We start from the raw sequence: 13,824 nt of genomic DNA on the forward strand, positions 1-13,824 counted from the left end.
AGGAGAGGAACGTCACCGGAGGAGCGAAGGTGTTGGGCTACCGTCAGCCTTTCGGAAGAGAGAAGGAAGGGCTCGCTTCAGGGCTCGCAGGGGCCAGCCTGTGGCTGCTGAAATGCTGACGGGATCCAGAACCGGAGGAAAGGCGATCGTACCTTGAAACTCCCCAGTTTCAGATCTTGCAATTGACTTAGAAACCCTGTTCTGGCCCGCTCTATGGGTGTAAACACACGTTTAGCTGCTTTTGCTGGGTTTTTTGCGGGGGGGGGGGGGGGGGAAGTGGCTTTTTTTTTTTTTTTTTTTTTTTTTTTTTGCTTTTTTGCTCCACTGTGCAGAAGCTGTGGCTCCCTCACCCAGTCGGTGCCCCTGACAGATGCCGAAGAACGCGATTCGTGCCACACTCGTACGTGGGTATATTTTTATGTCCGTGGTGCTTACAGAAATACCGGCTCCGGTTCGTGTGTTCCCACCCGCCGCTGGACCGGGGAGGGGGGGGTCCGGGGAGAGCTCCTGCACCTTCCCCCGGCTGTCCTCCGGGCCTTGGGCCGCGTTTTCCGACGCTCCTTGCAAGGGGGCTCCGGGCCAAGCCCGCTCCCCGCAGCCATCACCGTCCCGCTGCCGGTGCCGGTGCCGGCGGCGGGCGCGGCGGCGCAGCTCCGCCCCTCGGGGGCGGGGCCACCGGAAGGCGCGGGCCCACGTGTCCGGTGGTGGGCGGGGCTAGGCGGCGGCGGCGGCGGCGGCCGGCGGGCTGCCTCAGCCGCTGCTGCTGCTGCCCGGCCCGTCGGGACGCCATGGGCTGGATGCCGGCGCAGGGTCGTCTGGCGGCGGGACTGCTGGTGAATCTGGCGGCTTCCATCTGCATCGTTTTCCTAAACAAGTGGCTGTACGTGCGGTTGGGTTTCCCCAACCTCAGCCTCACCCTGGTCCACTTCGCCATCACCTGGCTCGGCCTTTACCTGTGCCAGGCTCTCGGCGCCTTCTCCCCCAAGAGCCTCCAACCCTCCCAGGTGCTGCCGTTGGCCCTCAGCTTCTGCGGCTTCGTCGTCTTCACCAACCTCTCCCTCCAGAGCAACACCATCGGCACCTACCAGCTGGCTAAGGCCATGACCACGCCGGTCATCGTGGTCATCCAGAGCCTGGCTTACGGAAAGACCTTCCCTCTCCGTATCAAGCTCACCCTGGTGAGGAGGCGGCTGAGGGGAGCGGGGAGGGGCGGCCGTCGCCTCAGGGCGGGCGGGCGGGCGGAGGGAGGGGGGGGGGGGCGCGGAACCCCGCGCCCCCCCCCCCCTCCCTCCGCCCGCCCGCCCGCCCTGAGGCGACGCCTCAGAGAGGAGCGACGCCTCACAGAGAGGAGACGCCTCAGAGAGGAGCCCGGCCCGAACCCCGCGCCCTTTTCCCTCTCCACAGGTCCCCATCACGCTGGGCGTCTTCCTCAACTCCTACTACGACGTGAAATTCAACGTCCTCGGGATGGCGTTCGCCACCTTGGGCGTCCTGGTGACCTCCCTCTACCAAGTGGTGGGTAATGGCGGGAAGGGGGCGTGAGGGGGGCGGGAGATGGTATTCGGTCCTGAAGCGGCTGCCTCCCGGTTAAATCGCCTTTAAAGAGCGCTCTGCCTTCCAGGAAAGCCTCCACGCGCCGTTATTTATTTTAAACAAAACTGCAAAACAAACTGCGATAATCCGCCGCAGCCCCTGGTACCTTGTTTAAGGAATTGATCGTCCTTGCTGCTAAAAGCCGGGCTGTCATCTTTCACGTGGCGGCGAGCATACTTTCAAGGGGTGAAGATCGCTTTATCGGTAAAACGCCGCTTTTCTAGAGAGCACAGCTGTTCTCCTTGCTGAAGCAAGTGCCTTGCATTTGAGCCTTTCCCTAGAAAGGGCATTTGCCAGTCCCTCAGTTATTCCCATGGCTTATCCTTGAGCTGTTGACATTTTATCAGCATCCTTCTTCAATTTCAACTATACACACTTTTTATAGAGGGTGCATTAACACGTATGCACAATATAACCTTTGTGGCTGATTATGGTTGAAAAAAACAGATGTATCCAAGGGCTGCCTTCGCCCTTTCTGCCCTAACATTGTACTAACGGCTCATGGCCAGTTCATTATCCGCCGTGGCTGTAAAAGCCTCCTATATTAGAGTCCCCGGTCATGTTGATGTGATAGTCATCATCAACTTAAACGTGCGTTTCTTTGTAACGGGCGTACTGTGCCTCCTGAAGAGGTGAGGCTCTTTGACCTGTAGTGTGCAAGACCCTAAATAATTGTCTCTTGTCCTGTTTTGCGGCAGGAGGAGGAGAGAGGTGCTGCATAATAACTTTAAGTGATGGTGCGTGTACTGGAGAAATGGTAGTACCTGAGTGAAATTTTTCTGTGACTTCTGTTAAAAGAACCTAGCAAGTTTATATGTTGGAATCCATGTTACCAATTAATGTGATTTATGAAGTATTAAAGTAAATGTCGTTCTTCAGTACAATATAAAGGTGCATCTTTTTGGCTTTAACATCTCTCTTCGTAACTGTAGATAACTAATGTTGTCTCTTAAAGGATGCTACCATCAACAATCCAAATTATAGTCAATTATAGTCAATATTGAAATGAAATCTAGTAAATTCACAATAAACTGGCAAAAGACAGACAAACGTTGACTGGTTTTGTTAGCGTGTGTGTGGAGGAAAAGGAGAAGAAAGGAGCAAGAGCAGATCCCTACTGAGACAAAGGTGCTTGGCTCCATCAAAGACAGTATCTGGACTTTGTCTTGAGAATAAAAGGCAGCTGGCATTTTCTTCCCAGCTCTGCTACTTTTTTCTTTTTCTTTAACTTTACCCCCAGGCAATGGGAAAAGGAAGGTTTAGGCACTCAGGCATTTTTCACTGCCCCTGCATATGATTTTCTCCTCACGTGGCTTGTGTGCCTGCAAGAGACAAACACATGGGCCTTCGGTTAGGCAAAGGTAGATGATGATGCTCAACAATCTGTTACATAGTATTGTCCACACGAGACTCCCTTTGTGTTAGTAGCCAGTTTGCTTTTGCTCAAGTTTTCAATTTATTGGGGGTTTTTTCCTTGTGTGTAACAGCTTTCTCTTTTGGTTTTAGTGGGTAGGAGCTAAACAACATGAGTTGCAGGTAAACTCTATGCAGTTGCTGTACTATCAGGCACCAATGTCCTCAGCTATGTTGTTGTTCATCATACCCTTCTTCGAGCCAGTCTTTGGAGAAGGGGGAATATTTGGGCCCTGGACGCTTTCAGCTGTGGTAAGCCTTTTATTTACTTTATTTAAATAAATATTCAGCATTGATGTAGTTGAATTTGATAGTAAGATCTGTTTCTTTGTGAAACAGATTTTTGTATAGTTACTGTCTAAGAGGAGATGAGAGGGGCATGTGCAAAAGAAAAAACCCTTGTTGCGTCTGCCCCTTTCCTCCTGGAGGAGTCTGTCAACCTCCTTGTTTCTGTTTAGAGGGCATCTGAATAACAGGCAAATCTGACAAAATCCAGAAGATTCCCCTAGTGTATTAAATTAAAAATATGTAAGTGCCCAAGTTCCAGCTCTTACTGTCCACTCAGAAAAAGAGATAAGCATGCTTACTTTTGACACTCTCAACTCCTCTTCTGTGGAAGGATGCCAACATTTGTTGTTCTCTAGGATTGCTAGTTTATTTTCAGCAAGAAGGCTATAATTTCTGCCTTTATCCTTCCGTCCAAAAAAAGCCAGTGGCATATTCTTACCACTGCTGATCATGCCGTTCAGCGATGGGCCATTTCTCGTAGCACTACAGTTTATGAATGGGATAGCAAGTACTCGCAATAACAAAATCAGAATATTTTTCCAAAATAGTTTTTGTTGTGACCATAAATAAGACTTTGTCTCAAAAGTAAAGAATACAACCTCTATGTGTATGAGTAGCCCAATTTTCCAGAACACTCTCAAATGTTTGCTGAGAGTAAAGGAGAAAAGGCTTTTGGTTATATCAGTATATATTTATGGACATCATACCCTGAGATACTTACACACACCACTTAGTGCCTGTACTGATTTGAAGCTGTTTCTATTTTTGTTCTCCATATGGTTTTCTTGGCTGATATTTTGCATTTGGAAGTAAAGGAAACTAAATTAATAACCTGGAATATATCTACAAATAGCCAAAAGTGTGTCAGATTACTGACTGTGTCCATTAATCCACAGATAATGGTACTGCTGTCTGGAATAATAGCCTTTATGGTAAACTTGTCCATTTACTGGATCATTGGAAATACGTCACCTGTCACGTATCCTTTGTACCATTAGTTGTTTCTCCTGTTTCCAGATGAATTATATTAGCATTCATTTGGGCTGATTTACTGTGGGAAAACTGTTTGGTAACCTGCCTGCTTTATCTTAAATGATGAAGCTGGAAAAGCATGTTCATGTTTTAGTGTATTTTGTTTTTGTTCGGGGTTTGTATAGGTAATGGTGGTTAACTTACTGATGTGACCGTCATACTTACAAAGAATATTTACCCACACTTTGGCTACCTTGAGAAAGTGTTGGCATGTCAGTTTGTAGTGTACAATGGGTGAAAGGCTTTAGGTGGAGGTTAATTGTCATAGCTGCAGAGGTGGGGGAAAGTTGCATGAGTTGAAGTCAGTGTGACACTGTTGCATGCTTTGGATGTAATTAATGAAATTGCCAAGTGTTTCTCTTTACAAAAAATAATACTGATATTTGCTGTTATCCTTAACAGATGTCTAGGTATAACATGTTTGGACATTTCAAGTTCTGTATCACCCTCCTGGGAGGGTGCCTCTTATTTAAGGATCCACTGTCTGTTAATCAAGGCCTTGGGATTCTGTGCACGTTGTTGGGCATTTTAGCTTACACCCACTTCAAGCTTAGCGAGCAGGAAAGCAATAAGAGTAAATTGGTTCAGCGTCCATAAAGCAAGGGTTTCTGGAGATTAATAATATTGTGAAGGAAAACAAGTATTTAAATATGCATTGATTCTAGAATGCACAAAATTGCCCCGTTCATTTAGATCTATGGTTTTAGTTTAACCGCCAGGATCGTTATTCTGTAACTAAACCAAATGAACTGAATTATGTAAAATGCTGGGGTTTTGCCATCTCAGTCCGTCCTCTCATTTCCATTAAATTTAAATGGTAACTTAAAAGAGAAAAAGGCACACTTCAAATTGCTGCGGAAATTGTTCTGAAGTAATTATATTTTTGGCATACCAAATGAGATCATGATGGCTACAGTTACAATGCAGAGAGAGAGAGAGAAAGAAAAGGAATCCTGTCTTTGTGATCATGCCAGTATTGCTGTTGTGAAGAAACATGGAGGCACTTTTATGCAGATGTTCTGGTATGTAGTGATAACTTCCTCCTTTTTGTCTGGTGAACGATGAAAAGGAAACATACTTTGTTCAGTAGTTTTAAAAAGGGCCGCCAAGCTCATTGCTATTTCTTGTATGCCTTCTTACGTATGTTTGGCTTCAACACATTGACAGTTTTTGGCTGAAGGAAGTAGGTAAAGTTACAGGTGGAGAGAGACTAGAGGAGACATTGGAAAACTTGAAGCCGCAGGCCAAGCTATAGAAAAGTAGATCAGATCCAAGCAGTTCATCTTAAATTTTTCTTTTGGTCTGTCAGGACATTAAAGAAGTCATTCATGTTTTAGAAAATCCTGTTACTGCTTTATAATTTTCTCTATGCCAAAACCAAGGCTTTACATGACATCTTGTAAATACTTGTGAGCCTAATAAAATCTCTGATTTCATGGTAATAACCAAATATTTTGCAGCCCTTGCACACAGACACCCATGCTAAAAATATTTTTGGAGAAATCTTTGGAAAGGTCACCGTCTGTATTGGACATGAAGGATGCTCGGTTCTCTCTGCTGCTGAAGTCCCACCTCCCTCGCTCCCGCACCTTTCCCCAAGAGTTACTTTCGCTGGGATCTGCAGATTTGTCTGTTGTCATTGTTTCAGGGGGAGGCCCGGGGGCTGTCTGGGCAGCGCTGGCTAGGTGTTTCGTCAACAGACAGTCCTCGGAAAGGTATCGGAGTGACTGAAGAGTGCGAGGTGAGACCTGCTTCTGCTCTAATTCAGGAATGCTTTGAAAATTATTTTATGACAGTATCAAGCACCGATTTTGACAGCATGGAAGGAAGAAGTTGAGTGCTGTTCTATTTAAAAAAAGAAAGAGAAAATAACTGCTTTCAGTAAATCTGGTGAGAACATATGTTCACTAGATTTGCAGGGTTAGAATTTATTTGCAGTATCTTAATCCTTCCATTTTGGGGTTCGTTTTAGCTTCATCTACCTCTAGCAGATTTAAAGAGGGGAATTATGTGAACAAAAACAGGTATTTAAGTTTTAGAACCGCCAGTGGAAATTATATTTAGTTCCTCTAAGCTTTTTACAATATAGGTAACAAGTCTTTGTGTAGGAAACAATGCAGATCTTCTCAAGCTTGTAAATTATTTATTCTGTTACAGAGTTCTTGATTTAAGAAAAAGTTATTTCTCTGTGTAACCTAAGTTTACACCATAACACTCTATATCATTTCAGAGTTAGAAATACCTGAGTAATTTTACATCTTTACCAACTGTGTCTTAGACATTGTACTGGTTCAAGGATAATTTTTTGTATACGTTTTTATAAATCTATATAATTAGTTTAAAAATACAGCCTGGACTACTGAAAGATGTGTTCAGAGAGTCAATCTCTGGATACATATCCTTCAGTACATATGCTGAGAAAGCCATTTGCATTAATAATAATTTGTGCTGTGCACAAGTTCTTCTAAAATGTAGATAGACCACAAAGACATTTACAGTTATAAAACAACTGAATTAGAAGCCTGTATGACAACAATATTTGGGATGAGTCTGATGTAAATATATATGAAGTGGTAGAATGAACAAAACAAACATGTCTGAAAATACAAAAGATTCCTTAAGGAGAGGAGCAGATCTGCAAGAGAAAGTTAGCAGTACCATTAAAACAATACATTATAAATACAGTCTGTTGCTGGAATGTGTAAGTCGTGGAGGTCACTTAAGTGACGTGATTTTTTTTCATACGTTCAAGAACTCTCCTTTGAGATTTACCTGTTGTATCTTGCAAACAAAGTATGTTGAACTTTGTCATATGGTTCAAAATATTAAATCCAGGAGGCTTGTGTAATCATGGGATAAATAGATCTTTGTATGTATTGTTTCTTTGGATACCGTGTGTAGGGTGGGAATAAATTTTTAATCGCTTGACACCTGCTTATTGCAGGGGAGAACAGTTGTTCCTGTCTTTTTTCATCTTCTGCTTAAATTGCGTACACTTTGGGGGTCTAGGTGTGTATAAGACAAAGTGGTGCCACTTGGATTTCTGTCTGTATAAATATTTCAAGGAGTTTGCAAGTTTTGGGACTGAACTTATGACACAAATGAGGGAAATTTTAAATCCCGAGGTAAAATTGGAGTCTTATAAAAATTACTGATGCTTACCTGGTGGGAAACTTGCTTATTCTAGTTTTTACTACATCACTTTAATATGTTTTCCTGCTAATTATGTGTATTTCATTCAGTTTTGGCTTTCCTGAAAGGGAAATCGGAGACTTGGCATCTTTAACAATATGTAGTCATCGCCCTCTATTTGCCATCGCAATTGGAGCCGTACTGTACAAGCCCTGGTGTTTGCTTTCTGCTTTTCATTTTACTTCATATTCTACATATGACTAAACCATGGTAGCAAGATGGACCTTGGTCCTTTTCTGCTGTTGAGTGCTTTGCTGCTTATATTATCATTCTTTACTTTAAAAAGCTATCATTGATGTAGTTCCAGTGGAAAAGCTAGCATAGATACAAGGGTGGCATTTAAAAATTAGAGCAGATCCAGATGCCTCTGATTAAAACGAGTGACTAGTAAGTTATCTCTGCTAGCCTTGTCCCTGAAAACACTTTTAGAACAACATGCACGATGTTTTCTAATTTTCCCCAAATGAATAGGAAGTATGCCTTCACTTAAGCGATGCTCAGTTCAAAGCTTTGTGTTAACCTTTAACGTTGGTAACTCAGCGCTTGTTTGACAGATTTTGCATCTGGTTTTGTACGACTTGCTAAGTTCTTGCAGGCTTTGGGGGCACTGTGCCAGAGGAGTTTTCCTGTTGATGGGTGAACAGCTACTCTCTCAGGCTTGAGGCTGAAGGAAGGTGGTTTGCTGCTGTTACATGTATGAAAAGGAGGTTTGTCTTGCAGGAAGTCTACCTTCAAGACAGAGCTGCAATTCAGCAGAAATGTATCCTCTCTCTGTCTCATTTCGTTAAATGAATGCCCAGTGATGGCGTCAGACTAAAGCAACATTAAAGCCCTGTTTGGGATAGCCATAGATTTTATTAAACTTTTTCTAAAATATTAGTGGTAGTCAATGCTGGTTTAAGTATTAAGGTAAAAATCCCATTTTTATAATGTCTTATATAATAGGAGCTTCAGAAGAGTGTTTTTATAACATTTTGGAGTACAGCTAATGTCTAACCCATGTCTAGTTTGTCACATCTTCTGCAAAATCTATCAAAAGGTAATGATGGATTTCATTAACTGGCGTGTATGTATTTATACAGTTGGGCTGCTGAGAAGGGGCTTGCTCTTGAGCAATACTGTGCTACTAAACACTGGCATACTTTTAGTGTATTTAGCAGTGATTTAGAAATGGCTAGCCTGAAATTCACCAATGTGCTTAGGAAGGGAAAAAGAAGGCTCACTCTGAGAGATGAGAGAGCTTTTTATCTTCTTGCTTTTAACAACAACCGTGAGGCTTGCAGTTTAAGGGAATTTGGAGAGCAAGCCTTAGTGTCTCTCAAATCACCTTTCATAGTACGATTTTTCTCCCAAGATGTCTGTTTTGATCCCAGTTACATAGCTGGTCTCTTACCTGGCTTTTAAAAGAAGCAGAGTTTGGATTGCAGATTTGCAGGTGTTTGCTTGTGTTACGGGTTTTTTCCTCTTAAAATTTGACGTTAGCCATTCACAACTCAACTTCCCTCTTTAATGAGAAAACAAAAAAGAAAGGAATGTGGAATAAATGAAAGGTAGACTGGGTATACAGCGAAGGTAAGTTTTATTTTGCACAAGAATTTCACTCTTCGAACTGTGAAGATGCAGGTCTTTCTGTTTCTCTACTAACTAGATAGATGCAGAAAAGCACCAGCTTTCTGCTCCATACAAATTCTTTCTCTTCCTGCTGGTGCTCCCTCTCTGCTTACAGTCTCAGGCTTCCATTTGACAGCTCTGTTGCTGCAAAGATGATTGGGATGTCAGCCACAGAAGGTTAAGAACACGAAGTGAAAAACTATCAGCAGGAGCGCATATAATCTTGGGTAATGAGAAATCCTATTCTAAGACGCAGAGACATCTTGCCAAAAAGACCCATGCTAAGCAGCGGGGAGAGGTGTGGGTTTATCTCCAGGCAGGTATTGCAAAGAATGCAAGAGCTGAATTGTATGAATTCTTGCTGTGCTGCAGTAGTTGACAAATTTAGTCTAAGCTAGCTTTTAATAATATAAAAATTGAAAATAGAAATGCCATGCAAAAAAATAAATAGCTGGATTCAGCCAGTATAAAATCTTTGCCAGACTAGTCTGCAGCGATGCTTAACCTTCCTGAGAGGAGGCAGCTATTGTTCCACCTCCCCTTCGCCCAGTGATGCTGGGCTTAGTGAAGGAGGGTTTGTGCTCCCGAAAGCCGGTCTGCTGTTTTTCAGCTGTATCAGTTGGTCCAACAAAAATGCATCACCTCTCCCTACAGAGCTTGTCTTGCTGAAGTTACTGTTTCTGCTTTCATCTAACTTGGATCGTGCTCCTATCTTCCTCCAGCAGCTGAAAGGTCTAATGGACCTTGGGGGTAGAACATACTCCATCGCCTCGTGTAACTGCAGTGCCCTGTCAGCCCTGCTGTAGGGGATCCAACCCAGCCCAAAGGGTCATAGTTACAATCTGCAGTACAACAAGAACTAAAGAAAAGGGAAATGTGATCCCTTTTCATTGTTTTAATTGCAAGGCAGTTACTAATCCTTTCAAACTTTAGTCTTTGTCATCTCCCTTTAGTAGGTGCATGAGAAAGCTCCCTTTCCTGTTTCAGTCTGCCCTTTCTGTATAAAGTGTAATTATGCCATATTTTAGGGCATTCTGGACTTGAGACAGAACTTGTATTCACTGCTCACATAAATACATTGAGCTCACCCAGTGTTGCTTTTTTTTACCTAGGAACCCTTGACTGCCTTCCAATCCAGAAAAAAAAATAATTGCTTAAAATACAGGAGGAGTCAGGTTAATGTGAATTAAGAGGTAATTTGCCAGCACAGGAGTTGCATGTGCCTTCCCGGCTGCGCTAATAGGCACAACATGCTGCCTTTATAATGGAAAGGCAGGAACAGACATGGACAGATTAAACAATGTAATGAAAGTAAATTATGTCTTTAGAAGCAGGTAGTGGGGATGATCCAAAGGTTACTTGAAGATTAGCATTGGAAAGATACATTCTGATTTGTTAGTGGCTTCACTGGAATATGAACACAAGCCTTTTATTTGAAGGCACATGGTTACATTTAAGGAGCTCCAAGAAGTCCAGCACCGCCATGTGGGTAACTAGCAGGCTAGCAGTGTCTCAGGAAAGAACAGGATTATTTTTAGAACCGTAGACAGCTGTGTCACATCCAGGAAGTGCAGGGAGGAGATCTCTGGTTGAAGCACAGCATAAGAATGTAATTTTTAATGACTTCAGCACAGAAGTCAGTTGTATTTTTTACTTCCTTACAAAGCAGAAGCTGAGAAGCAAACTTGTTTAAAGGAGCTGTGTTCTGATCAGGTGAAGTACATGGAGTAATCACGGCTACCGGGACCACAAAACAGAGGTGGCTGTGATTCAAAAACAAAACAAAACAAAAAAAAAAAAAAAGGAAAGAAAAAAGTGAAACCATGAATTAAGAGACAACTGAGAGGAGTATATAGCACATATACATATAGGCAGGTTTTTAAATATAAGGTCTAAGTTTAGATGCTTAACTCCACAATTAGGCATCTGAATAGCAGGCCCAGATTTGTCAGTGTGAACTTCTTCCCGTTCAGTTGTACTTAACGGAGAATGGCATGTGCTCAGCATTTCCAGAAATGAAGCTGCATAGTTGACAAGTTTGACATTTTTTTTGGTCTCCTGTTTAACAAAGAAACAGTCCTTGTTCTGCTTCCTTACTCTGCCCATAATATTTTTAATTCTCCTTAACTCTTCGGGGAAAAAGAAACCATTTGCACACTTTTATTTTCTGTTGCTAACAGAAAATAACTGCTTCTGTTTAACTAACTAGAGTGACTGAATAGGTTTTGTTTTCCAATACACTGGAGTTGCATATTAAAAACTTTGATTAAGATCTTGTAATTTATCTACATGTGTGCATATTGATTCCACTCAGGTTTCTGTCTGAGCTGAATGTAAAAAGCCACTCCTATTATACAGCATCAACTGTTGTGAAATAAAGCACTTCTCTCCAAGGAGTGGAAAGGCAATGTTAAGGTCTTTTCTGGGATCCAAAGTGGTTTACTTGTTAAATGCATTTCTTGTGGTGGTTAGTCAAAAACTGGTTTCCTATTTGTCAATCCAGTTGAGAGGAGAAACTAATAGTGGTGGTCATACATCGTCCTTCAGGCAATTGTGATACATTTCTGAAAACACACAATTTCACTTCTCTGAGTGGTAAAATGATTATTCTGATCAGGATTAACAATGTACCAATGTCTTTTAGCTAGTATGGTTCCCAAGAAACCCACTTCTTCAGCTTTTCTTCAGGTGCAGTTTGCGTAAGACTTTGGTCTACAAGTAGGAAAAAAAGAGGGAGGGAGATGTAGTAGATTTGTTTCCCAAACACAGCCCAAGCAAAATTTTCCCATAAAGGCTATTTTGATTCATGGATAGCTTTGCCTTTATCAGGGGTTGACATGTAAACCTTAATTCTATACCCCTAAACCTACAGTCTCAGTGAGGTCCAGCCAACAGCAGAGTGGACGGACACATGGGAGGCTGGCGCTGAGCTGGGGTTGCTCAGCATGCACAGTAAGTTTTTTTTTGTGGAACTAGATGCAAGATTACAGAACCAGCTGTACTTGGGTGTCATTCAAACCTTGTCTGGATGCCAAAGAGAGAAATTAAAATACAGGTAGTTTGCAAATCAGAAACTTTGGGAAACTAGCAAATTTAGTGAAAGACGTGCTCTTGGCACACATTATATGAGATGGCAGAGTCAGTGGAATGGCATGTCACTGCTTAGAGGCACGTGTCCTGCTCCTTCCCAGGAACACGGCTTGGGCACTTGGTTCTGCCCCTTGTCTGTGTGAACTGGGAGATTCATCCGATTCTGCTAGGCAGAACAGCCATGACTGGTTCAGACAGCAAGGTGATGCCTTACTGCACGTTTCGGAGCTGGGACAAGGGAGAAGAGTGACACAACACAGCTGGAAACAGGATTGAGGGAAGTGGGGCAGGGTGGGAGGCACCTCTTTCAGTCACACAGAAACAAAATAGTGAGAAAGCCGGATTTTTGTGTACAGCTACCAAGCTGTCAGCCAGAAGCCCTCAGAGTTCCTCAGGCACTCCACAACATACTTATGTGCCTATAAGTGGTCTTGAAGTCTTTGGGAGACTGGCTGGCTCTGAGCCTTAGTGGCTCATTGCCTGCCTCTGCAGCCTCCCATGGACTGGCAACTCTCTGTTCTTGTCCCCTGTATAAAGGGAAGATCTGTGGAAGGTTTCTGTGTCGGTCCAATTTTTCAGTGTGCTGTATTTAGCTGAACCAGTCTGTGCTACACCAGCTGTTTCTGCTTCCATGAAGAGGGCTTTACTCATTTGAGAGCCTATAATAATTCACAGGGTGTCACACAAATCAGAAATCAGTGGGATATTATTTTTAAAGGCTGGTTAATTTTCTAATCAGTTACTTGTCCCTAAGCAAGCCACGGTTTAAATATCTCATAGTTAAGAATTCTCAACATTTTCACTGAGTATACAAGATAAGCAGTCCCCTGATCTCCGGAGTTTCCTTTTAAAAATGGAAGTAAATCAACGCATACAAAGATATCTAAAGAAATTATTTTAGGATGTGACATCCTTATTGACTAATGGGGTTTAACATTTTGGGGCTAGGAATGACTGAAATGAAACAAACTTCTAGAAAGACTTTTCTGCAAAAGTGGCTTGACAGGATTGGCTTGTAGCAGAAGAAGCAGCCAGAGACATTGGGCTCTAAAAATGCATTGCTTGCATTGAAAACTGGAAGCAAAACGTCATGAAAATGGAGAGCTGATATGCATATATAAAGCATAGATAAAACCATAAAGTTTCCTTAGTTTTACTGCAGTCATCTTTTTGGTCTTGCAGATAATAATTGTATGGCTGCACGGACCAAAAGGACTCTTAACTCTTATTCCATGTGCACACGCTGACAGCGATGTGAGACAGTACCACTCCCCAGCTACTTGCGGCTTCTCCTCTTCCAGAGACGATCGTCCTTTCCCCTTGTTGTCCCACAAACGGACTTCATTTACCCGGTGTGCAAGCCAATAACACACAGAGTTGAGGTATTTTCAAATTAATTTCATTGATGCACATGAATGGGTGCCTGTCTCAAGACAGCACACTCTTGTCTCAAAAATTCTCACATTTATACACTTAACTAATACATATTCATTGTTATTTTTCTTAATGATTGGTTCTTTCTTCTTCACCCCTCATGTAAATTAGCACACAGACTCTGACTTCTTCCTTCCTTGTCTTCTTTTGAGCAGGTGGTATCATTTGAGT

The 13,824-nt window shown here is 42.8% G+C and overlaps 1 protein-coding gene across 3 annotated transcripts; it reads left to right on the forward strand.

Moving 5' to 3' along the window:
- The first annotated feature begins 732 nt into the window (after positions 1-732).
- SLC35E3 (solute carrier family 35 member E3) lies at positions 733-13,483 on the forward strand. 3 transcript variants are annotated; one of them, XR_007504662.1, is made up of 6 exons: positions 733-1,178; positions 1,405-1,515; positions 3,100-3,258; positions 4,191-4,273; positions 4,737-6,067; positions 13,402-13,483. XR_007504662.1 is itself a non-coding variant. In XM_049792523.1 (5 exons), the coding sequence occupies exons 1-5, from the start codon at positions 789-791 to the stop codon at positions 4,921-4,923; spliced, it is 930 nt and encodes a 309-aa protein (XP_049648480.1). In that variant the 5' UTR covers positions 733-788; the 3' UTR covers positions 4,924-7,279. The 3 variants fall into 3 exon arrangements, 1 of the variants encoding a protein (XP_049648480.1); XR_007504663.1 differs by lacking the exon at positions 13,402-13,483 and adding an exon at positions 8,105-8,930; XM_049792523.1 differs by lacking the exon at positions 13,402-13,483 and having other exon boundaries at positions 4,737-7,279.
- Positions 13,484-13,824: the final 341 nt, after the last annotated feature.

The sequence above is a fragment of the Accipiter gentilis genome, chromosome 34, assembly GCF_929443795.1.
Source record: "Accipiter gentilis chromosome 34, bAccGen1.1, whole genome shotgun sequence".
Classification (NCBI taxonomy): Eukaryota; Metazoa; Chordata; class Aves; order Accipitriformes; family Accipitridae; genus Astur; species Astur gentilis.

Bases quoted from the DNA above. Each gene is read 5' to 3' on its own strand.
- SLC35E3 (XM_049792523.1), top strand. From the start codon at position 789: ATGGGCTGGATGCCGGCGCAGGGTCGTCTGGCGGCGGGACTGCTGGTG. The intron at 1,179-1,404 runs GTGAGGAGGCGG...CCCTCTCCACAG, and splicing joins TCCGTATCAAGCTCACCCTG to GTCCCCATCACGCTGGGCGT. The intron at 3,259-4,190 runs GTAAGCCTTTTA...ATTAATCCACAG, and splicing joins CCTGGACGCTTTCAGCTGTG to ATAATGGTACTGCTGTCTGG.